Source organism: Boleophthalmus pectinirostris, unplaced genomic scaffold (assembly GCF_026225935.1).
Source record: "Boleophthalmus pectinirostris isolate CB_2022bp ecotype Guang Dong unplaced genomic scaffold, ASM2622593v1 HiC_scaffold_9, whole genome shotgun sequence".
Taxonomy (NCBI): domain Eukaryota; kingdom Metazoa; phylum Chordata; class Actinopteri; order Gobiiformes; family Gobiidae; genus Boleophthalmus; species Boleophthalmus pectinirostris.
Genome location: NW_026571541.1, coordinates 19204040 through 19229537, shown reverse-complemented (window position 1 = coordinate 19229537; position 25498 = coordinate 19204040). Strand labels below are relative to the sequence as shown.

Sequence of the window (25498 nt, the reverse complement as noted above, 5' to 3'; positions counted from 1 at the left end):
ACTCACATGACGATCACAGAGGAATTGTTATGTTACTAGAGTGGCAGATTAAAAAGGTGATTTTCTGTCCATGGAAAGATTATCATGTGTCCGCCTGTCACTAAAGCAGAGGTACTTTCTCCTGCTCTGCGTGGCAGTTTGCGCACTTATCATTTACCACCGGTCAAGGTAAGGACTCCACTTTTCAACTCTCCTCACGTAACTTCAGCCATGCATGGAGTTAACTTTGATAAAGCTGATAAAGGCAACGGACCATGCACATTCTTGTCAGATCTGTTTCTAGCGGTGTCTAATGTGATACTACACCGCTTGCACTTTATTAAAAATGTATAACCTGTCTACACTGTCTTGAGTAAGGTAATTGAACCTTAACCTGGTCTGAGACTGCTTATGTGGACATTAAACCTGTCTGCAAAAAAACTTTTCTTTGCACAAAAAGTGGTAAAGTAGCTGGGTAATAGAAAGTACACACTGTAATATAAAATACATAATGGTAAAAAACAAAACAAAACTGAACATTGTAAGTACTTTGTCACATGTTTTCATGCTACAAAATGCTCATCTGTGTAGACATTTTTATTTGGCAACCTCATTAGCAATCATTATCAGATTCATGATTTTGTTTCTGTTCATGAATATTTTTTATCTGAACTCTAAATGTCAGTATATTTCACTTACAATCATTTAAACTTTTTTTAATATGTTATTTTTGTTTGGCAACCTCAGTAGCCTCAGATAATTCTGTAATTTTAAATTTTATTTTTTGGTATATTCATATACTTATGAATGTCATTGTATTCCACTGACAAATACAGTACAGATACAATATAAATCCTCAACCACATTATCTCACCAGTCATCTATTACAACACTAATGTACACACCTAGGTTAACTGCTGTCCTTTGATAATCTGTTACCTACTTTTTGAACCAGATCAGCAAGGATTGATCCACTGCACGTGTCTGTATGCATGCTCAATATAATTATTATTTTCTTTATTTTCCTGAAGTAAGAGGTTGTTAGGAGGACGAAAAATGAGTCGAACAGAGAAACTTCAAGCCAGTTCTTCTCAATTCACGTTGGGAGGAAAACCATTTCGTATTTTGGGAGGATCCATCCACTACTTTCGAGTGCCCAGATCTTACTGGGAGGACCGCTTACTCAAGATGAAAGCTTGTGGCATCAATACACTCACAACGTAAGACACAGAGTTGATAAATATGTGCCTATAACTTACATATTTAGCCATCAATAGATTTTACTACATTAAAAAATATGTGTTATATTTTGTTGCAGTTATGTGCCCTGGAATCTACATGAACCTGAGCGAGGGGTTTTTAACTTTGAGGATGACTTGGATTTAGAGTATGTTAAAACCCACAAACTGGAGTTGTTCTTTTGTCTTGTAGTAAATATTCCTGAAGGTGGCACTGTTGTCCTTTAGAGTAGATTTTCACCTTGTATCAACGCCAAAAGCCTACAGAACATCACATTTCCATTATAAACATTCTTTATGCAAGAGGTGTAAACAACTGTATTACATTCAAACTTGATTCCCAGAGAGTGGTTATGTTAATGCCTTGTTTAGGGCTGTAGTTGAAGAAATTCTTGGTCTACTGAAGTCTTGCTGTGTGCATCAGTGACTCCACTACTAAAAGGAGTGCTGGCAAAAGCTCTCAAAATGACTAGAATCTCTTACAATATTGTGTGTTCATAGATGTACTAGTAAACAGTATATTCATACATTAAAATACAGATTAAACTGTCCAATCACTCCTAAAACTCCAACTCAGTCCTTGCATTCTTCTTCCTTGTGTTCAGCATGAGAATATGTTAAAATAATAACACAATAGCAATTTAGTCAACTGAAACAGGATCTACCAATTAACTGATTTAACAACTAAAGAACTATATTTTGTATGCATATTTTCCAGAGCTTACCTTCAGCTTGCAGACAGATTAGGACTGTGGGTGATTCTGCGACCAGGACCCTACATCTGTGCTGAATGGGATTTTGGAGGACTTCCAAGGTAGAATATATTTTGACCTATTTGTTTTGTTTTTCCTGATAGTACTTTGTTACTAAATTATGAATATGTTATATAAATACCAACGGTGATGTTTTTGACCATTTATTTATTTAGTTGGTTACTGCGAGATCCAAACATGAAACTAAGGACAACTTACCCTGGATTTACAGACGCAGTCAACACATACTTTGACCAGCTGATTACAAAAGTTGTTCGGTATCAGGTGAGATTGTAAGATATTATATTACATACAGGACAGGGTAATTAACAATTTGTTTAAAGGTCCTATCATACGCAAAATGTGTTAATCATTTTCTTGATAACATCATTGTATCCGAAAATCGTGTAATATAGGCCCTTACAAGATCATAATTAAACTGTGTTGGATTGCATAGTACTCTGCTGGAGGTCCAGTCATTGCAGTTCAAGTGGAGAATGAATATGGATCCTATGCTAAAGACACAGAATATATGACCTTCATAAAGGAAGTAAGAATTTAAATATAAAAATATAGTCTGCATAGCTCTCGTGTGGTGACTAGTATGCACTTGTCTTTCAAGGCTTTACTGTCAAGAGGCATCACAGAACTGTTGGTGACCTCAGACAACACAGACGGCCTAAAGCAGGGAGCAGTGAAAGGAGGTACTGTCTGACAGAACACACACGTACTGTTGGTGATACATGCACATATGTAACCATTGCATTTTATTTAGGAACCTCATTTTATTTGTTTACCATTACAGTTAAAGGTCCCATATTACACAAAATGACTGTTGTTACCTCACATGCCCAGAATTGTGTTTTGTTTTAGTTCACACATGTTTGAGTAACCATTTATTATTAGTCTGTCTATATCTCCAAAGTTCCAAATGCTCTTTTCCTCCTTGTGATGTCATGATGTGCTAGTGATTGCCAGTTCCAGGGCTGACAATCATCCAAAGTATTCTTGTGAAGTTGTATGGAGATTAAAAAGATAGTGGAGCACTTCCTGTATCGCCACATAATATCACAAGGCAGAACAGAGGGTTTTCTCAGTTTAAATATGCAGGATTTGTGTGTTAAACATGTGTGAATAACTCCAGATATGTGTTTGATGAGGAAACAACATTATAGCATAGATCAAAAAATAGTGTAATACAGACTCTTTAATAGTCTCTATGGTGGATTTAAAAAAGCTGGTGCACCTGATTTTCAAACCACAAAAGGAGGAAATAGGTATTTAAATCTATCTAACTACTTCCACGCAGTCCCTTTGGCACTTCTTTAACATTCACATTCATTAGTTTGTGGGCATATGAGTGGCTTTATTCAGACTGTAAAGTGAAACTGGAGCAAACCGCCAAAGTGCAGTCAATCAGAGCGCTGCTTACAGCTCTTTTATGGGTTTATGAGAGATAAAAGATTTTATTATAAGACATAGACAGTGCACAGATGTCTCATTTTGTCACAAAGAACTGCTTTTACAGAATATCTTTGAGGAAAAACAAAATGTACTCATTTACAAAAAAGTTTGGGTCTCAGCTTTGTTTTATCCTAATTCTAATACAACACTAATACATTTACAATAATGTTTAGGTGTTTTTACTTGTCTTAATATATTTATTATCTTTGTGTTTTTTTTTTGTTTTTTTTCCAGCTCTGGAAACAATAAATTTTCAGAAGCTAAACCCAAAAGATATCAAATATCTGGATGACATACAGGTATGTTAAGTGTCATTTTTTGTCTGTTACATTAGTCAAATATGATAACACTGTCTCTGCTCATAGCAGCATAATAACTTTTTTCTCCCAGCCCAATAGGCCGAAGATGGTGATGGAGTTCTGGTCGGGCTGGTTTGATCTCTGGGGGGGTCTGCATCATGTGTTCCCTGCTGAGGGTAGGCAGCCACTCTATTTCTGCTGGAAACCAGTCAGGGTCAGGCAGTGCTTTAGTTATACACAGGGCAATGTCAAAAGTAATTCATTTTTACACTTGTAATCTAATACAAGATAATATGGATGAGCAATCATGGAGCAGCGAACACGTCATTCCTTTTTTCATTGTCCTTAAACTGCAAAAAAAAAAAGAAAAGAAAAGAAAATGTAAATAATATTTGTTTATAATTTATTAACCGTGTTTTACAAATAGCAAACTACTCTACTACTCCACTAACACTAATTATGTGCCCAATTGTGAAAATCAGGCTGTGCAGTTTGTCACAGTAGTTAGAAAAACTAACTAACTAAACTAAAATTCTCAGTTCTGAAGAGAACATGAAAGGAGACTCAGGGTGGATTCAGATCTGTGCTAGTTCAGTGCTTTGCAGACTGCCAGAGACTCTGCAACTGGTCACAGCGAGTGACCGTGAAGCTCATGAAACTTTGAACATAAATACTACTGTATAGACCCCTATAGTCCCTATAGACCAAGAACAGAAAGCCGTATTAACCCATTTAAATTGTAAAATATATGCTTATACCTGTCTAACCATCAAACTTCACAGTTGTTTTACTGTATTTCACTGTGTTCTTGATAGAAATGATGGCAGTTGTCACAGAAATGCTAAAAATGGATATGTCCATCAACCTGTACATGTTTCATGGAGGTACAAATTTTGGATTCATGAACGGAGCATTAGCTGTTGGACTACCATCACCAAAACCTATGATAACAAGCTATGGTAAGTTTAATCACATCTTTAATTACACATTAATAATATTAATGCTCCATTACCAGAAATGATAAAATATTTTTCTTTCCATCTTGAAGTTCAGTGCTTAACCTGTATAAGTTTTAAAATCCTATTAGCTTCTTCGAGGATGTTTCCTAACTCCACAAATCCATGTACATATGCAAATAACACCTCTGACTTTGGCCTTCCACCTTTACCTTCTTTTAAATGTTAACAAATGAGTGAAAAATAGTACAGTGAGCTTAATATTTTCCTTCAGGGTACTTAACATGTAATGACCTTCTATATAAAAGATGAGAATTTTAGAAGTGCTCAGGCCACCTCTTACCTTGAGCAGCCTTCATAGGTTTCTGGACTGTGCTGAGTGCATCTTAGCGCTATACTTTAAAAAGGCTACATTTTGTGTCAAGATAACCTGAATGTGTCTCGGTCCGCTGCGGCCTGGAGATGCGTGATAGGTGTGTGCTGTGAGCTCCGCTGCCTCGCTCCTTAGCCTGCACTTCTGATAGGACATTATCTTTCAGATTACGATGCTCCATTATCCGAGTCTGGGGATTACACCACCAAGTATCACCTTCTAAGAAATGTACTCAGCCACTACCACAGTGAGTGTTGTTGTTTGAGCATTATACTTGGACTACATTATTTATCAGAGTTGCAATGTATATTTCAAATCAAGATCAGAATAGAGCTGGGCAATGCCATAGATGTGAAATATATGTTTTAAAAGTAGAGTATACATTGTAAACAAATCCAGGAACATTAATAAGAACAAGAGATGTGAACTCATAAAATAATACATGAATCCCATTCATTAGAACATCTTTGTAAAGGTCTAAACTTCAGGTACAATAAGATAAAAATTAGATTTGATTGCAATATTTTTGTGTATCTTCTAATTCCTTTCATAAAGTTGAAGCACATGCAACTTTCTAATTCCAATTTCATTCTCATTGTGATTCCAATCCATTCGTAATTAATCTTGTCTGCCTAGTGCCTAATATTCACCCTTCTCACTTTTTACAAATGTTTTTCTCTAAAGGTTAATTCGCTAGCTACCTAGATGATTTTACATGATTATTACAGTTCCTGGATTTCAGTTGAGACTGCATTATGCATGTGAACGCACCCTGACAGTCCCTCAATCACCCCCACTGTGAAAATTACATGCTTGTCTTTTTATCAGGTTTATTCCTTGTCCATTTTGTGATTTGTAAAACAATGGTTTTGTGGTTAAGGCCAGAACACTAGTGTTTTGTGGCCAGGGGTAGAAATGTAGCTTTGGGCAATCTCATCTGGGACTGAGTCCAGCACAACAAAATAACAATTTTCTCAGAGAGGCACTGATTGAAGTTTGAAAAGCGGCCTGCATGATTCATCCTTATGCTCTGTAGTCTGCTAAACAACGTGCAGTGGCCCAGATATGAGAGTAACTTTGATAAGCTTTTCATTTCCTCATATTGTTTTCTATAATTAGATCTTACATAGATTACATTGCATTATAAATTTCATTACATTGCAATTTGGCATAGGTTTTATGATGTCCTTGCTGAACCAATTATTGATCAGAATAGGAACTGGCACGGAGAATAGACTCATTTGTGACCCAACTAATTGCCCATTGCCCTTTCAGAATCTCTCCTTGGGTTTCCGAATGATGGAAATTTAGCATCGTTGCCATAGCGATTAGCAATTCAAAAAGAAATATAATATCTGTTGAATTGGGAAAAAGCCCTCAAAATGTCTCACAGAACAGGAAGATGAAAGCTATGAACATCAAAATGAACATATAGTATAGCATAGTAGTGTAATTACAACTGTACAACTGTAATGTCTTTTTTAAGTGCAGGTTTGGACATTCAAAGATTTTTTAAGAGGATGTTAAGCGCTCACTTGGCGATAAGAGAATCTTGTCAAGCTTTTCCGCAGGGAGAGCCGGTGTCTGTACTAGCGCTAACACCTAAAAAAGCAGTCAGACAATCAGAGGAGGGCTGTTAACCATTATAAAGTGGAGTCTTGTAAAACTGTGGATCTGGGGACTTTTGGGAATCGGATGAAGTAGTGGGGATGAAAATGTCAGACTTTATCACAGAGATATCTATTAATTATTTTCCTAATATCTTGCAGCTCAGGACCTCCCTAAGATGCCGTCTGTGGATGAGAGAAAAGCATACCAGCCTATAGTCGTCCATCAGCATCAATCTCTCTGGGACAGTTTGCAGTTCATTGACAAGGTAATAGAGTTATCAGGATAGAGGACATTTTATGATGTAATTTTATAGCAGCTCAAAGCCCCAATGCTTTGTAAAAACTACCCAGACGTTATAAGAATGCTTGATATTATATTCAGGAAGTTAAGATCTGTGTTTTCTGTTATTTCTAGCAGCCTAGCAGAAGCCTTTGTTTTTCTTGGTTCTCAAACTGTGATTCACAAGTGGTGCCAAAATGTTCTACAAAAACGGCTTTGAATGATAAACTTGAAGACCTGACAATTGGGCTCAATCACAAAGTGTTGGTGTGATTGTGTCTAATGTTACATAATTGTTTAATCAAGACATTGAGAAACAACTATACCAATCAGGCGTGACACTGTAATCGCTAACAAAAGGGGATTCAGCATGGCACCTGCTATTCGTTACTGATAGTTTGAGTTGCAAGGAAGATTTTGATCTCAAAGTTAGGAAGCAAATTAGTATGGCAAGTCGACTGTTCAGAGGATCTATAATAACAATAGTAATGCATTAGTTGATAGTATTTTCCAGATGGTTAAAATCACTTGGTAAGCTACTTCTGTTCAGCTGCCCTGGGGTAGACTGACAGAAGAGTCTCTACAAACCCTCTTTGCTAAACTTGCTAAATTAATTTATTTTTATGCTATATTTTATTCAATGTGTTTATTTATATTGTATCTACTCTGTGCACACTACTTTCCTAAAATGTGCTATACAAATAAAGTTGGATTGGATTGTCTGTTTTTTGCAGCCTTTTAAGTCTGAAAAGCCCATCAACATGGAGAATCTACCAGTGAACAACCACAATGGACAGTCCTACGGATACACTTTGTATGAAACCACCATTCACTCTGGGGGAACCCTTAACTCCAACAACCACATCCGAGATCGAGCTTTGGTGAGGAAAAACTTTCAGTACTTTTTCTGAATCACACGTTTGATTTTTGTTCAGAACATTGCACTTTATCCCTCTGAGGCGGCAGTAGATTTCTTTTGTCAAAAGTAGCACCACGGATCTGTGCTGATTGCGTGGCTTGTTAATAGTGTCAGGCTGTGACTTTTACACTAATCTTGGAGATGTGTTGCAGTAATGTGTCATTTTTCATAGGTTTTTGTCGACAAAGATTTTGTTGGTGTTCTGGATTATAATGTCTTGGAACTCGTGTTACCAGATGGAAAGGTATATATTTATTTTGTAAAATATACACTACCAGTCAAAAGTTTGGACTCACTTTATGTTTACCACTTTCTACATATATCTACATTTATATACACACAGAATGCATCAAATATACTAGTGTGAAGCCAGATATATGCAATTATGTAGTAAAGCAAAAAAGAGTGAAATAAAGCAGCAAATTTTTTTTTTATATTTTATATTCAAATTTTCTTTGCTTTGTTGACCAAGCTGCAAAACCCTTGGCCTTCCTTCAGTGAGCTTCTTGATTAATTCACATGAAATAGTTTTCACTTCACAGCTGTACTTTGTCTGGGTCAAGAAATGCCAAAAGCACAAACCAAGGTTCAAAGCAATGTGGATATTTAATTTTAAATTATATTTTTTTTTATTTCATTTTATTTTCTCTTGCGTTATTTTGTGTTTATTTGTTGTTTGGTACATTTCATATGTGCCATTCATAGTTTGATGCCTTGAGTGAGAATCTGCAATACACGTAACCAGGGAAAGAAATTTTTTATTGGTAGTGTAGTTTGTTAATGATTTAGTGTACTGCATAGCACTGTATCATTATGTTTAGTAGTGTACGATATTTTAAATGCCTTGCCATTAAGACCAAGTTACAGATCAGCTCTGTGCCCACAATTACACAGAATGAATGTTTAGTAGGTAGTTTTAGATTACATAAAACATAATTGGAAAAAAAGATAGAAAAGTTTATGCAGTACCAGGGAACATTTCAGGCAAATCATCTCTATTGAAAAAGGAAAAGTTACATAGTGTATCATTAAGCAGTAAAAAGGGAAGGGTATGTTTAATTTTATAAACCTTAAATAAACTCACATAATGATTCATGATTTTAACTTTTTTTTCTGATCCATACACTCTATAGGGAAAAAGAACATTGAGCTTTTTGGTGGAAAATACTGGCAGAGTGAATTATGGAACAACTCTGGATGAACAACGAAAAGGTACAATTTAAATTTGACTTTAAATACATATTAAATAAACATGTTTTCTTTTGTTCCAGGTATTGTCGGGGACATTGAGTTAAACAAGCAGCCTTTGCGAGATTTCCTTATTTATAGTTTGGAAATGAAGCCCGCCTTTGTAAACAAGTTAGTGTTTAAGTATTATCCTCTGGTAATTCACTGTCATTACATCTCCCACCTTTTCCTTCCTGTTGCTGATTACAAAGCTGCTTCTAACCAAATATAATAACAAAAGAAAATGTCACCTTTAATGCAAGGTTTATTCAAGTTACACCCATTGTGTCTTTTAAATGGTTTAATTTAATTATTGAAAACTACATATATGGCATGTTGCATCTTTAAAGGGCCCATATTACACTATTTTCTGATCTCTGTTATAATGTTGTTTCCTCATCAGAAAACACTCTGTTCCACCTTGTGATGTCATGTGGTAATACAAGAAGTGCTCTACTGTTTTGTTTTTTTTAACTCCATATGCCTTCACTAAATAATTATTTCACCCCTGGAATTGACCATCTCTTTTGAACTAAATGTAAAATGTAGATTTTAACTGGACAACTACCACTACATAACATCGCAAGGTGGAACAGAGCATTTTGAGCTTTGGAGAAGTAGACAGATGAATAATAAATAATAAAGGATTAAACATGTGTGAATGAAACAAAACATATCTCCAGATATGTATTTGATGATTTAACAGCACTATAACATGTTTAAAACAAACAAGAGTCACTTTTGTGTAATATAGGACCTTTAATGTTTCACAGTATAGAGAGTAGTTTTAAGAAAAAGGCAGAGAAGGATTGGCTGGACTGTGAAATGGTTAGAGAAAGGGACAGCTCAGAGAAAATGTTACAGAAATAAAGTTTAACTAACAGAGGTTTTGGAAGCAAAGTAGTGAATTAAGTGCTAAAAGAACATTGAGGTCTGAGCCCCCCGGGTCAAAACCAAGAGTAAATTTAAGGTTTTCTGTGAACGAAGTTAGATGTTAAGTACAGAGAGAATGGTAGATTTGGCAATTGATTGCTATGGCAACCTCTGAAAGGAAAAAGGTGCATGGACAACCAATCAAACTAATGCTTAATTAATGGGAGCGACAGTAGCTCATTTGGAAGTGTTTGTCCACTGATCTGAAGGTTAGCAGTGTGATCTCAGCTCCCACAGATGAATGCTGTCATTGTGTCCTTGGACAGGACACTTAACTTGCCTTCTCCCCAGTGTCTGCCTACACTGCTGTATGAATGTGTGTGTGAATGGGTGAATGGGTGAGTGGGCGAGTGTGCGAGTGCCATAAAAAGTGCTATGTAAATATGTGACTATATACCATTTAATACATGTACATGTACATGACTATAGTTACTCAGTTTTCCTGCTTTGATGCTTCTTACATCATTTATGACAATTTCAGCTAAAATTGTCTAAGAAAATTGTCGAATATCAGTGCTTATTTGTCCTTGTTTTGCCAGATTGCAAACTTCAGGCCACTGGCTCCCTATGAAACAGAGACCATCTTTTCCTGGGTTTTTCCAAACCAAACTGTACATAAAAAGGGATCCTAAAGATACCTTTCTTAAACTTCCTGTAAGCTGGAAAATATAATGATACTTTTGTGTTTCATACTTGTATTTAGTAATAGACTCTCCAGAACTAACTAAAAAGCTCTGTGTGTTTATTTGAATGTTTTGTTTAGGGCTGGGGAAAAGGTGTCGTCTTTGTCAATGGAAGAAATCTGGGACGGTACTATTCAGTCGGTCCACAGCAGACTTTATATCTGCCGGCCCCCTGGCTCAACAGAGGAGATAACCAGGTACGTGTTTGTTATGTGAACATCAGAGATTGACGGATATGGGTTTTTTCGTGGCCGATGCCGTTTGTTTCCAGAATCATCTGTCCAGAATGATGGCTGATATGCTCTGTTGATCTTGAGCCAATATTCAATAGATTTTTTTTTCCCCGCCAAATTATGTAATTTTAATTTACTATAAACTCACCCATTGCCCTTTTCCACCACAAACCCATAAGAGAGCTGTGTAGTCATGTTTTCAGGAGTTATCTATTTGCACTTATGTGTTCAAATAAATCTTTATGTGTATTTTTAGGCTGCAGGTTTCCTATAACAAAATAATCAGCCTTTGCTGGAGATTTCAGGCCAATAGCTGATACGCTAGAAAGTCCAAATATCAGCCAATCCATATATCGGTCTATTTCTAGTGTGTGATATGGTGTGAGTGTATGTATGTCAGACAATGGACAGTGTGAATTGTTGACTGTAATTGTATTTTATAATTTACTCTGTAAATAAGGGACTTTAGGTGAAAACTAAATGTTTGGAGATGATCTGGTGCGGAACATCTGTGCTTTTATGAGCTTAATGTGTCTGTACATTGTCCCTTGAAATAAAGACTAAACTGAACTAACCTAATAGACATACACATACATTTGCATGGGTTTCAGAATGACGAAAAATAAAGACTGTTGCTTGTACATTAATGGTACAAGCACATAACTGGATCTGAGCCTGCTTTTTACTGCTAATGGATGTAACTGAACATTGCGCTAAAATGTATTGTGAGTCCATCCATGTTATTTTATCTCTGACAGTTGATGATTTTCGAAGAGCAAGAATCCGATGGTAAGATCCAGTTCACCCCCAGCCCTGACTACGGCATGACTGTGGATGTCCAGTGAACTGAGCCAGCACTAGAGCGACTATGGAGAGACTAATCAAAATATGTCTTAAGGGTACTATATCTAATTTGCTTCTTTTTTCTTATGCCTAAAAATGACAAACAACAACTTAATTTAATGATACTTTTTAAGTCCACATTGGAAGTATGTCTTTTGGTCTATATAAAATGTTTGTAAACATTGTGAATTTTAGTTCTGAATAATTCATGTTTGTAATTCTTGTTTGTGAGATGATTCCAGGTTTGTAATGTTGTGATTATTTCTATGCTCAGACCATTTGCATATGCCTGTGTGCCTATCTTTCTATCTAAATATGCATTTGAGACTGTAAACTACCTTTTGTAAATTTAATATGAGAGTTTATTGTTGTGTTGTAATAACATTGAGCCAGGGCAAACCCAACCTTATTCCCATGGGAAGAGGGATAGGCTTCTGTTTCTGCAATACTAAAATAACTGTGAAATTCAAAGAAAAAGTTGAATTAACAAATCTTTACTTTGAAAAACGGAACTTGACGCATTTTTTCTTCAGAGTTGTTTATTTTCTGATTGAACTAACATCTTTCTCTGAGACTGAACTGCTGTGGCAAAGAAACACCTGTAAGAGTCACATGCATAAAGTGTGAACTGATGATGCAGAAATGACAGTGGTGAGAATGGAAACAGAGGACTTGTATGTAAAGTGTATTGTGCCATAAAGAAGCCCTCACAAGGAAACACTTTAACTGACAGTAAATACTGAACAACCTGCACCGTCTAAGCTCATTCTTTCTATTATTAGACCAGTTTGGAGTAAGAACTATTGCTTGATACATTGGTTAATAATAAAGAAAAACTCAATGCTATAGATAGAAGTTGTAGCATCAATTGAAGCCCTTTGTGAATGCTTGCTTGATTGACCTTAAAGGTGCACTGCGTAACTTTTCTGTTTCTATTAGTGGAAAGATCTACAGTGGCATATTAAATTAAACTCCATGGAAACAAGCAAGTGACGCCACCAGACCAAGTTATAGGTCAGCCCCGTTCACAATTAGATTGTTTTGGTTTTTTCCCCATTGTATTTTTGAGCAATAAAAACACCTGTAATTTAATAAATGCAAGATTGACAAGTTTAATGCAAAACTGTGCAACATCCCAGACAAAGCAATCTCCAAGATCTCCATGGAAACAAGCAGGTGATGAACCCTCTATCAGAAAAGTTACATAGCGCACCTTTATATTTAAAATGCCACACAGATAGATCACAGAATATAAGTATTTCCTGCTGATGTGAAAGCTGCATTCTTCAGTGTTTGGCCAAGAGCGATTTTTAACATTACGTGGGCAGTCGCTTTATAACACAACAAAAGTGCACAATATTCTCATTCAGGAACAAAGCCAATGCACATTAATACATAGCTCCAAACAATATAAGACATTGATCAATATTATTATCAGAACACAAGCCTATGAGCAAATTTATCATAACATTTATCAAATTTTCACTATTTGTATAATTCTTAACTGATTTGAATACATAATCATTTTAAATTAATCAATAGTATGTCTCCAATTATAATGCAGCAATTCATTAACGTTTGTGCAAAGATAGACAACAGCAGTGGTATGACAAAGACACTTGACAGCCTGCCTGTTGTAAAATTACATTGGGCATAGTCTAAATTAAGCAATGTTTATATTTGCTCATGCTGTTTCAGAGGGCTGCCAGTAAACACAGACTTGATTAAATTGCACATCCACGTTTGATAAATAAATAAATACAATAAACGAGATTTTTAATAAATAAGGGGAGGCAAGTTGTAGTACATTCTTAAAATAAGTTGACTGAACTGTTTAGTCAAAGTAGGGGACAGACAGTAGACTCCAATCTGTCTAAGGTCCTATATTACACAAACTTGACTCTTGAAAACTTTAAACCATGTTATAATGTTGTTATCGCATCAAAAACATGCCTAGAGTTGTGTTTTGTTTCGTTTGAGTATTATTATTAGTCTGTCTACATCTCCAAAGCTCAAAATGTGATAGTTTACAAGTTAAAATCTACCGTTTTACCTTTTGTTCAGTAGAGGCAAGCAATTCTAAAGCTGAAATTATCAAAAAAAATTCCAGTGAAGGTGTATAGAGTCCTAAAACACAGTGGAACACTTCCTGTATTGCCACATGACATCACAAGGTGGATCAGCCTAAATACAGGGTTTGTGTGTTATAAAACAAAACACAACCTGGGTATGTTTTTGATAAGGAAACAACATTATAACATAGATCAGAAAATAGCATAATATAGGCTCTTTAAATTGTGGTCATACTTAATTATAATATATTTTATGTGCTAGTATTTCGGGGAAAAGTGGGCACATAATTTGGCAACCGTACCGTAAGGTAAATGTTTGTATTCTCTGCAGCTTCTTTGCTATAATGTAAGATAAGCCCTACCCCTGTGTATTGCACGATAGATATCAACTTGCCTAGATCCTATTAACTGCAGAGGATATCTGTGTTACAGTGTTAGCTATATGCAGTGCTGTGGCTACATCTGTCTGAAATCTTGCTTCCCTTCGAGACAACTAAACATAGATACAACACAACCGTGGGAGTTTTATCGGCCTCAATCCACAATGTAGAACAAAATGTATTACTGTTATGGTCTGCAAAAATAAGACATCGATTGTGCTTTTTCAATAGGATGAAGTTGCAGCAAGGTGTACGATGTAAAAAGTACAATATTTCTGGGGTCATGCAACAAAACTTTCATAGTGAATAATATTATGATATGTAAGTGTTCCTCAACTTATTGCAGTGTAGATTTTAGTGTAAATGTAATTATGTAGAGCTACTTTAATTCATTTGTTTCCAGTGGCTATGCACAAACCAGCCTTACATTATGACCATGAACATTTTGCATGATATACAGCTCTAACTGCAAAAAACTAAAATACACAGTACAGTGAAGAATACTTTGAAAATGTATTTAGCACTGAGTACCTGCATTAAAATGTATTTTGTAAAGTACTCCGTTACATGGTCCAATCAGAGTATAGTATTCTGAATAGCTAGAATTCTTTTACATCGAGTTGCATTTACATTATAGTGTAAGAATGCAACATTGGATTAAAAACAGCTTAATATTTGTTTCACGGTTTGTTATGTATTTCCTATCACTAACCTGAGAAGGAGGAATTACACGTGCAGTCATCACAAGAGCAGCGTTTGAAGCCTAAATTGTGTGATCAAGTAGTGCCAAGTATTCTTTTGATTTTTGAAGAGTAACTGTTCTGAATACCACCAACGAATAAGTAACTCTACCGGAATACAGGTACTCAAAATTAGTGTTCAGAACATGTTTTCTTGGTACATGTATTCAGTTCCTTCACAACTGTGATTGTGTATATGAGCTATTTAAGATGATAAGATCCCTTGTTGGAATGAACCACCAATCATGCTTCATCTTTGTCTGGTTTATCGCTGTTTCTTTGGCGACTAGATCTCGACTTAAAGAGGCTCTGACCCACTTACACCATTTATACCATATGGACAAAGTGTTATTCACAAACCCCACCAACAAACAGCTGTCATAGTAAAGGGGTCATTTGCGTCATTCTATAGGCTCTTTTAACATTATGTCATAACATTTCTATTTGAGGTGGAGGGCAGTCAAGATGTGTATTTTAGAATACGCCATAATGCAGATGTTTTGAATTTGGCCTGGTTTACGCTAAATGTATCTGGACAATCACCCAAGCATGACTGTTGCCATTTGCAAATAGTTCAAGACATAAGATTCTATAGAAGTTTGTGCACCAAATCTGCTTCAATGTTTGTGAATTTTAAGATAACTATTTAAGTACATTTAAAAAGTGAACATAGCTGATAATGTAGAGGTGGTCATAATGATATGGCTGATCTGTGTATATTACTGTGCATAGACCTACTATAGTGTTACCTAAGCTGCCATGTTGTTTTTAATGTTTTGTGACAATGCCATAACTTCTATATCACCATACAATGTGAAGGGCTTCTGTGCTATATTACTCTCTCATTGTTGGCTAAACCTGTGCATCGCTGTGAGGACTTTAGCTACTTCTGAACATGTAAATACAATAATTACACCACTAGTTCCTTTGATTGTTCTTGAGTTGACTCACTATTTACACATGTTGCCACATTCGTGATAAGTGCTGAGACAATATAACAGTATTTTTAAATGTGTTTCACTTTCGAGCAACAGTCTATGAACTTGAAAGGGCGGCTTGAATGCAATGAAATCTAACAATGAGCTTCAAATGAACAATGGCGATAAAAACCCAAGGATGCAAGAAAAGTAGTCAGTAGTATTTGAACTAGAGAGTCAAGTGCCCGCAAAACACTCAAACCAATTAAATACATTTTATCAAAAAAACATTCCTTCCTTTTTGCTGAAACATTTTGTTTTATGTCCTCAGTTCTCTGGAGTGTGCAGATCCAAACATTAATTTGAAATTTCAGTTTTTAGTTTTCTTTTCTTCAGGACATTGAATGTCTTCTCAAATACTTCTTTTGTGCTGTCTTTTTGTAACATTAATTCCAGTGATTTCCAGGTTGTGGGTCTCCATCTTCCAATCTGTGCTTTAGTAAGATGCAATTAAAAGGTTTTTTTTTGTTTTTTGTTTTTTCAAACAGTTTTTAAATTCAGAAAAAGAAAATCTCCCATTCACAGTCATGTCTGTTTTTTAAGTCCTCCAATCATTAAGACGCTGGTTGCACTTATCAAGAGGCTGGGATGGTTTTCCTCTCTTCTGCAGGTCCAAGGCCAACTACCTGCGATAAAGAGGATTAAGATGTAATCAGAAAAACCATCAGGCGTTCATTTAGGTTCATTAAAGCTGTTTATGGCTGACATTTAAAAATCACATGCAGCTGTGATTGTGAATGGAACGAATATGAAGAATTATTATAGTGGGAATGACAAACACCTGCGTCCTGAGAGGGACCAGGTTAATGCATCATTATTTCTCTCATCATTAAATACTGTTGTAGTAAAATACACACTGTGGGAGGCATTACTTACTATCTATTTATAAACAATAATAATTAATGTGACAAATTTATAAGGTGATAAAAGTATGTTAATATAGATCAGGGGTGGGCAATTATTTCTTCTTATTTCCATGGGGCCACATGGGAAACAGAAAATATTGTAGAGGGCCGGCCCAAAATGCTTAACTCAGATCTGCATAATATTAATTGTATGTCTTTAAAATTATAAAATATGTTTATTTTGCAATTCCAAATTAGCTTAAACGGGCCAGTCAGAATCAACCGAAGGGCTGTATGTGGCTTGGGAACTGTACAATACCCAGGTCTGAAATAGATGATACAAGAATGCTTTGTCAGCTCATTTTGAAATAATTTTGGAATAAAACATTGTTAACTGGAAAATATGGTTCTGTACAAAAGACTTTACTGCATAAAACATTTCAGCAGAATCAGTATTTATGCAATACAAACAAGTAATACATTTCCTAAAGATGCACTATGTAATTTTTCTAGTGGAGAGTCTGCCACCTGCTCCATCTCCATGGAGATGTTATTGCTTTGCCTGGAATGTTCCACAGTATGGCTTATTTCTCTCCATGTAAACAAGCAGGTGATACCACCTGGCCAGGATCAGATCTGTAGAGGGACGACCCCAGTCACAGTACAAAATGAATGCATGTTCTTTTAACTTTAAAAACAATTATAAAAACAATACAAGTTTAATTGTAATGACAAGTAGGGCCGCTCACTAAAAAAGTTACATAGTGCACCTTTAATTTACTGAATGTGATAGCAGTAGTAGTAGAAGTAGTAGTAGTAGTAGTAGTAGTAGTAACAGCGGCATCTCTCATAGAACCCACCTTTGTTGCAGTTGTTTGTTGTACTTACCTTATATTCTTGTGACGTGTTCAGATCTCCACATTGGGGTCTGTGAATCCTTTCTTCCCCTCGTTTACAAGGACGGGCTTTTCGGTTCGTGTGTGCCAAACGAGGATCTGGAGGTAAAACACACACAGAAAAGGCAGGCAGGAACATTAGTAACATGCTGTTCTTATTTTGCTGCTTTTAGCTCCCACTCGGCCCCCTGTTCTTCAAAACATGTATTTCCTGTAGCATCTCGGTGTAAAGAGCCACTTGAGCGTGAAACCTGCATTAGGGAGTGAAGAGGGTCTACAACACTGTGTTATCTTACAAATATGATCCAGTCCACTCAGCACGGCTCTGCTCCTCTCATGGTTATAGGATAATGGCTGCCCTCAGGTGTGGCGCTGGTAAAAGCAACATATTTACTAATTAAATCAACGCAACGTGACATCTCCTAAAATAACCCTAGAATCCTCAAATTACTGCAGTGGTGAGGCAGCAGACTTGTGACTCAAGAAAACAGGGCCATGTACAAATTGGGCTTCAGCTCAAATAACCACAATACACTTCATTATCATTTGTTGTGAATTTAAGGTTAGGGTAACGTACACTTCATTTTCCTCTGCATTTGATCCACCATTTTAATGTCGCTAGGACAACCTGCTAGTGGGCACCACAGGTTAGGTTAGGCCAGGCTACCTTAGGTGTAGGATTTTACCTCTTAAACATTTTGTGTATTGATGGGGAAAACCATAGTACCTGGAGGAAACCCATCCAGACATGAGAAAACATACAAAACTCTGCAGAAAGGACCAGCCATCTAGAACGCTGTAAACAGTGTATGCAACTCTCAAACATATCATGTTTTAGTTGAAGTTAAAATAAAACTACCATAATTTGTCTAACAAGATTACAGTATATATGCATTAGATAGGTAAGCTCAACACGAAGAGTGAGGCCCAGAGGGAAAGTTAGATTTTCAACATAATTAGAGATGCACTCATTCAGCTTTTTCAGTCCAAATGTGGAGTTCAGCTCATATAAGAGATGAAACATCACTTGAAGTCCACTTCAACACAAACAACAATGTACTGAAAAGGACATTTTAAAACACATTTTTGTATTTTTCTTCACCTCAACTCGTGACAGCTGGCTCATTCCCTGTTCTCCGGTGCATCTCTTGTCTGCTTTCTACACTATCAGTGAGACAGTGCAGTTCTTCTACAGAGAGCCTTTAGACTTGAGATTGATTTGGCTCTGGAGACCGGACAAACACCAGTGAAATGATGGCGGGGTGAATGAGAGAGGAAGGAGAGGAAAAAAGGTGTCAGGCTCATTTTGCTCTGCTCTGTTCCCCGTTAGAAGCCACTTCCCTTTCATCTCACCGTGGCGGCCCAACATGAATTATGCATGGCCCGTGTGTTTGAAATGTGCCAGGAGCCCACTCCCACTTTGCGCAGGTGCAAGGGGGGAGGTTAATAGTCATGCTTGCATGTGAAGTGGCAGATTATAAGGAGAAGAGATGCCAGCACACGACTATCCATTTTTTTGCCTTTGTGTCTCTCCTTGAGCTCATCTGTAATCAGCGTGATGTCCCTACCTCCCGACTCCAATTCGGCATCTTGAATCCTCTCTTTTCATTTAGCACGCTCAATAGCTTTGGGGAACAGGAGGAGAACAAGCTGGACCAATGTCGTCCACTGGCTCTGTCTCGTATGACTTTGTGAAGTGTATGCACTGTGCGGTGGATAGTGCTGCCTGACTCCTCCTGGCCCATAGAGGGGTTTAGAGAGCTGACCCAAACAATGACCCAGACCCCAGCTGGAGCAGTGAGCACAAATGGAAAAATGATGCTACTCGAGCTACCCACAAAACATCAGTGCTATGTGTGCAGGTGGCATTACCACTTTTAAGCAGACTTTTTAGCAACAAATGAAATGGCTTTAATTTCACAAAATATAGTAATATATTCAGAGTAATATAAACCGATATCCTGATCAAGATAATGTATACTAATGCATTTTTTCTTATACTATCTAATAATGATTTCTCACTTTAGCACATTTTATTTATTTTTTATTTTTTTCACCTGCTGTTTTTTTTTGTTTTGTTTTCTGCTGTCACTGTGTTACTTTTAGCATTAAAAAAAAGTATGAAAGTCTCTTTATTTGGCAACATTTCCAACCTCTAAGTGTACAATTGTTCCTCATGGATTTTGCGAATATTGTTCTGAAATTGTGCCAAAACATCACTGAATCACTGATTCATTTTAAGACATGGGACTAACCATGTCTTAAATGATTAAGCCAATTTACCTTAGTGCAATTGGCTGCTTTGGGCTCCAGGTCGTTGAGCGTGACCAGCTCACGCAGTAGGCTGCTCTCCTGGTACCCCCCCTTCACACCCCTCAGTTTGAAGTAGGCCTGGGGCTTGAACAGGATGAGGCGCAGGTTGATGGCAAAGCCGGCCATGTCAATTGCAAAGGGTCGGTGAGGGTCGAACACGGTCTTCCAGCCATACACTTTCCCTGCGGCGTTCACTTTGGGAGACTCGTACCTCAGCCCGCCCACAAAGGCTACGGGCCACACTGAGACTTTACGAGTGGATCTCATCTGCAGAAAGAATATAGTACACAATTAAGCAGGATCTTAATTAAGCGACCTGTAGGATATGCATAGTTAATGTTCATGTATTCAGTTTGTGGTCAGTAGTGCTTGGTCTGCTGAGTCCTTTGCTAAGAGTGTTTTGATGTGATTTTTATGGTGTATTTAGACCACAAGTAGAATATGGTAACCACATCCTCTAGTCTGCCCAAGAGCAGCTACATATGTGCAGAGATTTTATTGTTAAAATCTGAGTATGAAGTGACGTAATGGACCCATGTTCAGTGCTTTGTGGATCGGAGGCTTGGCAAACATGAAAATAATCAGAACCATTCACAGACTTGACAATACCCCCCTCAGTATTGATTACTACTACCACTTTCCTCTGAGGTTCTCTTGTTGGAATGGTTTTTGAGAATATTCTCAGTTCCCTAATGCATTTTAGAAAGATAGAACGTACATTAGAAATACTTATAAAGTTGTCAAAAAAGTACTACTACTACTAAGTACGTACACTAAAGCAAGTTTTAAGGACCTGATCCATTAGTGCACTGTAGGTATCTATACCGGCATAGTGCCCCTGATGTGAATATGGTACTTCACGGCAGTACGTTCTACTTTTCACATTATACTAGTCCTTTAATCTGGAGGCATCAAACAGCCCTGCCGCCCTTTTCATTTTCCAGTTTCTTATGTGTGCTCTGTTTGAACCAGCGCTGGAGCAGTAATAAAAGGTGTGCTCCTAATGAAGAGAAGGAGGGCCACAGTACAAGAGGCTGAGTCATTCAATCAGAGGTGGAGAGAGACACTACCACTATGTAATATTCGGTGTATACTTTGAGCAGAACATAGCCGGAGCAGTTGTATTGGACTGCAGTGTGATGTAATGAGTTGCTGTGTGGTCAGTTTTAGGGATCACTGCAGTGAAGTGGAGTTTAAAGAGGGCTTATGGGAATCTGGGGCTTTAGGCTTAAGAGAAAACAACTGCACCAGAAAGCTAGATACAGAACAAACTGGACCAGATAAGCTTCTGGTATAAAGCCTACAAAAATAAATCCTATTCTGTATGTTTAAAATGAACTTCAGAAGTGATGTGACCAAACAGCAACAATGTCCTTGTTTTGCAAAACTGAATGACTGATTGATTAATTACAACTGTATAATTTCAATAAATGAATATGTCACAGCTTAATTGATATTTTGAATAATTAGTTTGTTTTTAATGGTAAAGGTGAAAATCATGGTAAAACTAATTTAAATCCAAAAACAACGTTTTAACATGTTTTATAAGTTTAATTTTCATTTCTGACCATCTGTTCCCTCTACCTTTGTTTTTCGTGCTAAGTCACTCCCCCTTCAGAGCATGATCACATTACAATCAGCGCACATCCTGTTAATGAAACTAGAAATCAGGTTTGTCAAGTTATTGTATACAGTTTTGTATCATGCTTTTTATGAAATCGTGTGGGAGGATGGAAGACACAGGCTTGGGGGTGGAGCCTTGTACAGAATCTTACAGCTAACTGTAAGGTGTAGGTAGTGAATAGGGCCAGAGAGAAATTACTGAAACATATATCAATGACATCTAACACCTCTTCAGGCATGTTTTTTGATAAAACATGGTAGATAGATTATATATATATATATATATATATATATATATATATATATATATATATATATATATATATATATATGCCTCCTTGCTGACAAAAATATATAGTTGAAAACATTGCTTAATAAACACTATTATTGCCCTATATTTGACAGTTTCAGATTCCTGTTTATAGGTGTTATTTTGAGTCACTTTTCATCATTCAAAAGATATTCTGTTTTGAATTGTTAATTGCTATGGCAACTGTGCTAATTTCTCATCACTCTGAAACCCATTGGTACAAAACATTATTCAATTTCCTTTCAGCTGAGATACAGCAATTATGTAGGACTGTAGCATCTCACACACACAGACACTGTTGTGGTCCTATATTATTATGGTTTCTCTCCTTTTTAATTCTTAATCTCTTTCTTCCTCTTTCTCTCTCTTACTCTCTCTCTCTCTCTCTCTCTCTCTCCCCCCTGCCTGTTTCTTTCTCTCTCTTCATCTCTACTTACCAAGTCCTCCTCTCCTCATCTGTCTGGCTCTCTCTATCTTCTTTCTCTTCACTTTTTACACTCTCTCCTCTCTCTCCTCTCGGTTTCTCTATTGCTCTCATTTGCAGTCACAGCTCCAGCCCATAAACATTGCTGCAGCAGTGATGGAGGGCTCCGGGGGGAGACTGGGCACTCGGGCTGATTCCCACAGAAAGGTAATGACAGGCCCCGTCAATACCGTCGCTCCATTTACTCTGGCCAACGTCTGCCGCGCTAACAAGACTGGAGGCTAACGCGCACAGCACCCCGAGCGTGTCCACTCAGGTAATTCAGCTGGTGTCAAGATGGATGGCCTGAGATGGACTCATTACATGCCCAAACTTCACTCCACTACTCTCCTCACATCTCCGACTGCAGTGTGATTGTTAAGGTCTTAAACAAATGCTTCATGCACCAGGACAGTGGATTTATGGATATGTGCTGACTGTCAGTACAAGATAGAAAACTGATGTCAGTGCATATAAAAATGTAAACTGCACTGTTTGTCAGATCTGAGTAAAAAACACTTAATGTGTCCTTTAAATACCATTCTGTTCTGATAGTTTTATTGTCCTTGCTGGGAATTGGATCTCTCTATGTGATTAATCCTTTCACCCTTCTTCAAGTGTTTGGTTTGACAGAGAATCTGGATTAAAAAACCTTAGTCTATGGTGCCTATTTCAGAGAGTTTTTTAATTTTTTTGTTTTTTTTTAAATAAAACAACCCTGCCCTCAATCCCCTAGCCCAAACACATCAGAGACTCATCTGCACTCACCATCTTCAAAAAAGCCCTGAAAACCTAAACTGCCTTCAAATAACTATCTCCTTTTTTATGTGTTTCTTTCATTTGTGTTTTGTCTGTCTTGATCTGTTTGAAGAGTCTTTGTGTGTCACAAAAAGTGCTATACAAGTGTTACATATTATAATGATTAACCCAGTGAATGCATACATACTGGCCATAGCAGGAGTAAAACAGCGCTAAATCAAAAAGTACTAAAAGAACATGCCATTATCTTTTTACAGTGACACAGAATTAAGAGAATACATTAACTCTTGCATCACAAAAACAATTTAAGAGTAATTATATTTGATTGAGCATTTAAAATGCAATAGCTGAAAGCATAACCGACTCAGTGACTTGATGTATTCATTTATATTGTTCAATCTTCAAGATGAGTTCATTTGTCTTCCAGTTTATTATCCTAATTGGTTGGATTAAGTTGATCTTATAGGCAACCTATGCACTTTAGAGGGATTCATTTAGTGCAATTCATTACATTTTAACTGAGATCAAGAGTAATTTAGTTTTAGTAATAGTCATTTCTAATCATTAATGATAATCTTGGGTCTTTACAATTGAGAATTCTACAGCCAATCATCTGTCAGTAAAAGAATGTGATTTGGAGCATATCTTGTGTTAAATAGAAATTATTAAAAGTCTGTATATTCAGGAAATTACCTTTGAAAGCAATATGTATTAGTTTAAACCCAAATTAAACTAAGAAAAATCATGATCATCGTCATATTGCTTTTTGACTTTTTGAAGCTTTCTACCATGCGCCCTCATCAAAAACTTGCCTGAAGAGGTTTTAGATGCCATCCATGCATGTTTCAGTAATGTAGTGATCTCTTTTGAGCCCTGCTCGAACCCTCCGTAAAGAGATAACTGTAAAATTATGTGCAATGCTCCACCCATAAGCCTACATCACCGTACAAAAGCATGATACAAAACAATATACTACAGCTTTACAAACCTGATGCAATTTGCAGTAGTTTTATTAGCAGAACATACACCAATTGTAATGTGATAGCGCTCTGAAGGGGGCTTGACTTTTGACGAAAGTGAAACATATTAATACATTGTTTTCTGCAAATTTAGTATTTCAAAACAATAAAAGGTAACATGGTGATCTAAATATATTATATGTTAGCAATTAATACCCCATAGAAGTGTAATAGCCTCTCTTTAAAAAAAAAAAAATAAAAATCTTCTTACCTCTTCGAACAGCTCCAGACTGTATGTATTGTCATCATCTGCGAAGTACACTATCCCCGCCTGGCTGCTGTTTGCATTGAAGGTCTCCCTTAACCAGCGCAGTGCCAGGTTCCTCTGCATGGTGCCCCGCGGGATTCTGGGATCTCGCGTGTCACCCCTGAGCTTATAGTTCCTGGGCGTCTCCACATTGAGATGGGTGTAATTCAACCCGGTCTCCCTGAGGAGTCTTGTAACAAGAGGGGTCCTCCTTTGGGAGTCCTCCACCAGAATCCAGTGGAGGTTGGGAACATGGAGAAAAGTGTTAGCTAGCCGCGTTAGCTCTGCCTTCTGCACCGGTCGGCTGTACGTCGGGGTGATGATATGAATGGTAGGTAGCACATCGGACCACGGTGGCGGTCTTGTGTATACGTATTCTGTCCGCACCACCTCTACAATGTCCTTATCCGAGGCACAATATTCCTTGGAGTCTTGACCCAGTCCGGCAGGGTCCCTCTTGCCCTCCACACCGTCATCTGTAGATATGGGAGATAGGAAATGACATGTAAGGCATTAGCTTAACCTTGAACTGGTCTTTGTGACTTCTTTGTACCTGAGAGCCGGTGGTGGCGTACTGCGAGCTTCTCTGGTATGATAAAGATCTCTTTTACTAGGTGGTGACAGGCTGCAAAAGTGAAGGCAAGGCAGGCCATGAGCGGATAACAGCTGATGGACAGAGAGACAGCGCTCAAGACAGCACTGGTGAAAGAGGAGAGGTCCCCCAGTGTTGCGTTTGGGTGCTGACGTTTGGTGATAAAAATGTGGGCGATGTATGTTTCAATGTACAATACACGCATTGGTTTAAGACACAGATTCCACCACAGACTCCCTTGTCCTCATTGGCTTTGTTCTACTGGACTAGTTTCAACCAATAGCCACAGTTTACTTAAAAAATAAATAAATAAATAAAGTATTATTATATGTAATATAATATAAACATGTAAAAACAAAATCATACAACCCTTTTTTTTCTTACCAGTTGCTATAACATAATTGGCAAGTAAATCTTAACCACATTATAGTAAATCTTTCATAGAGATAGAGGGGACTCCAAGCTGTAGCTCG

The 25498-nt window shown here is 37.2% G+C and overlaps 2 protein-coding genes across 2 annotated transcripts in view; one reads left to right on the top strand and one right to left on the bottom strand.

Annotated features, from left to right (window-relative positions):
• The first annotated feature begins 26 nt into the window (after nt 1–26).
• Nucleotides 27–12540, top strand: LOC110161993 (beta-galactosidase-1-like protein 2). Its single transcript, XM_055166968.1, has 19 exons — nt 27–168; nt 1011–1199; nt 1298–1366; nt 1936–2031; nt 2146–2254; nt 2427–2519; nt 2592–2673; nt 3668–3732; nt 3824–3908; nt 4548–4691; nt 5228–5308; nt 6831–6937; nt 7686–7832; nt 8043–8114; nt 9004–9082; nt 9142–9229; nt 10570–10684; nt 10794–10910; nt 11705–12540. Exons 1-19 carry the CDS (start codon nt 71–73, stop codon nt 11789–11791), a joined length of 1923 nt encoding a protein of 640 aa, XP_055022943.1. The 5' UTR covers nt 27–70; the 3' UTR covers nt 11792–12540.
• A 336-nt stretch (nt 12541–12876) lies between these two features.
• Nucleotides 12877–25498, bottom strand: part of b3gat1a (beta-1,3-glucuronyltransferase 1 (glucuronosyltransferase P) a) — a 166541-nt gene continuing 153919 nt past the window's right edge. Inside the window, exons 10-14 of the mRNA XM_020926886.2 lie at nt 24987–25058; nt 24398–24909; nt 19983–20279; nt 17692–17798; nt 12877–16584 (exon numbers count right to left, since the gene is read on the bottom strand). Coding sequence (XP_020782545.1) covers nt 17712–17798; nt 19983–20279; nt 24398–24909; nt 24987–25058 — 968 coding nt within the window. The 3' untranslated portion in view covers nt 12877–16584; nt 17692–17711. The remainder of the gene's footprint in view (nt 16585–17691; nt 17799–19982; nt 20280–24397; nt 24910–24986; nt 25059–25498) is intronic.

What these genes read in the sequence shown, in the direction of transcription:
- LOC110161993 (XM_055166968.1), top strand. Translation starts at nt 71, where the DNA reads ATGGAAAGATTATCATGTGTCCGCCTGTCACTAAAGCAGAGGTACTTT. An exon ending in GAGGATGACTTGGATTTAGA is followed by an intron (nt 1,367 to 1,935) that starts GTATGTTAAAAC and finishes CATATTTTCCAG; the next exon opens with AGCTTACCTTCAGCTTGCAG. An exon ending in AATATCTGGATGACATACAG is followed by an intron (nt 3,733 to 3,823) that starts GTATGTTAAGTG and finishes TTTTTCTCCCAG; the next exon opens with CCCAATAGGCCGAAGATGGT.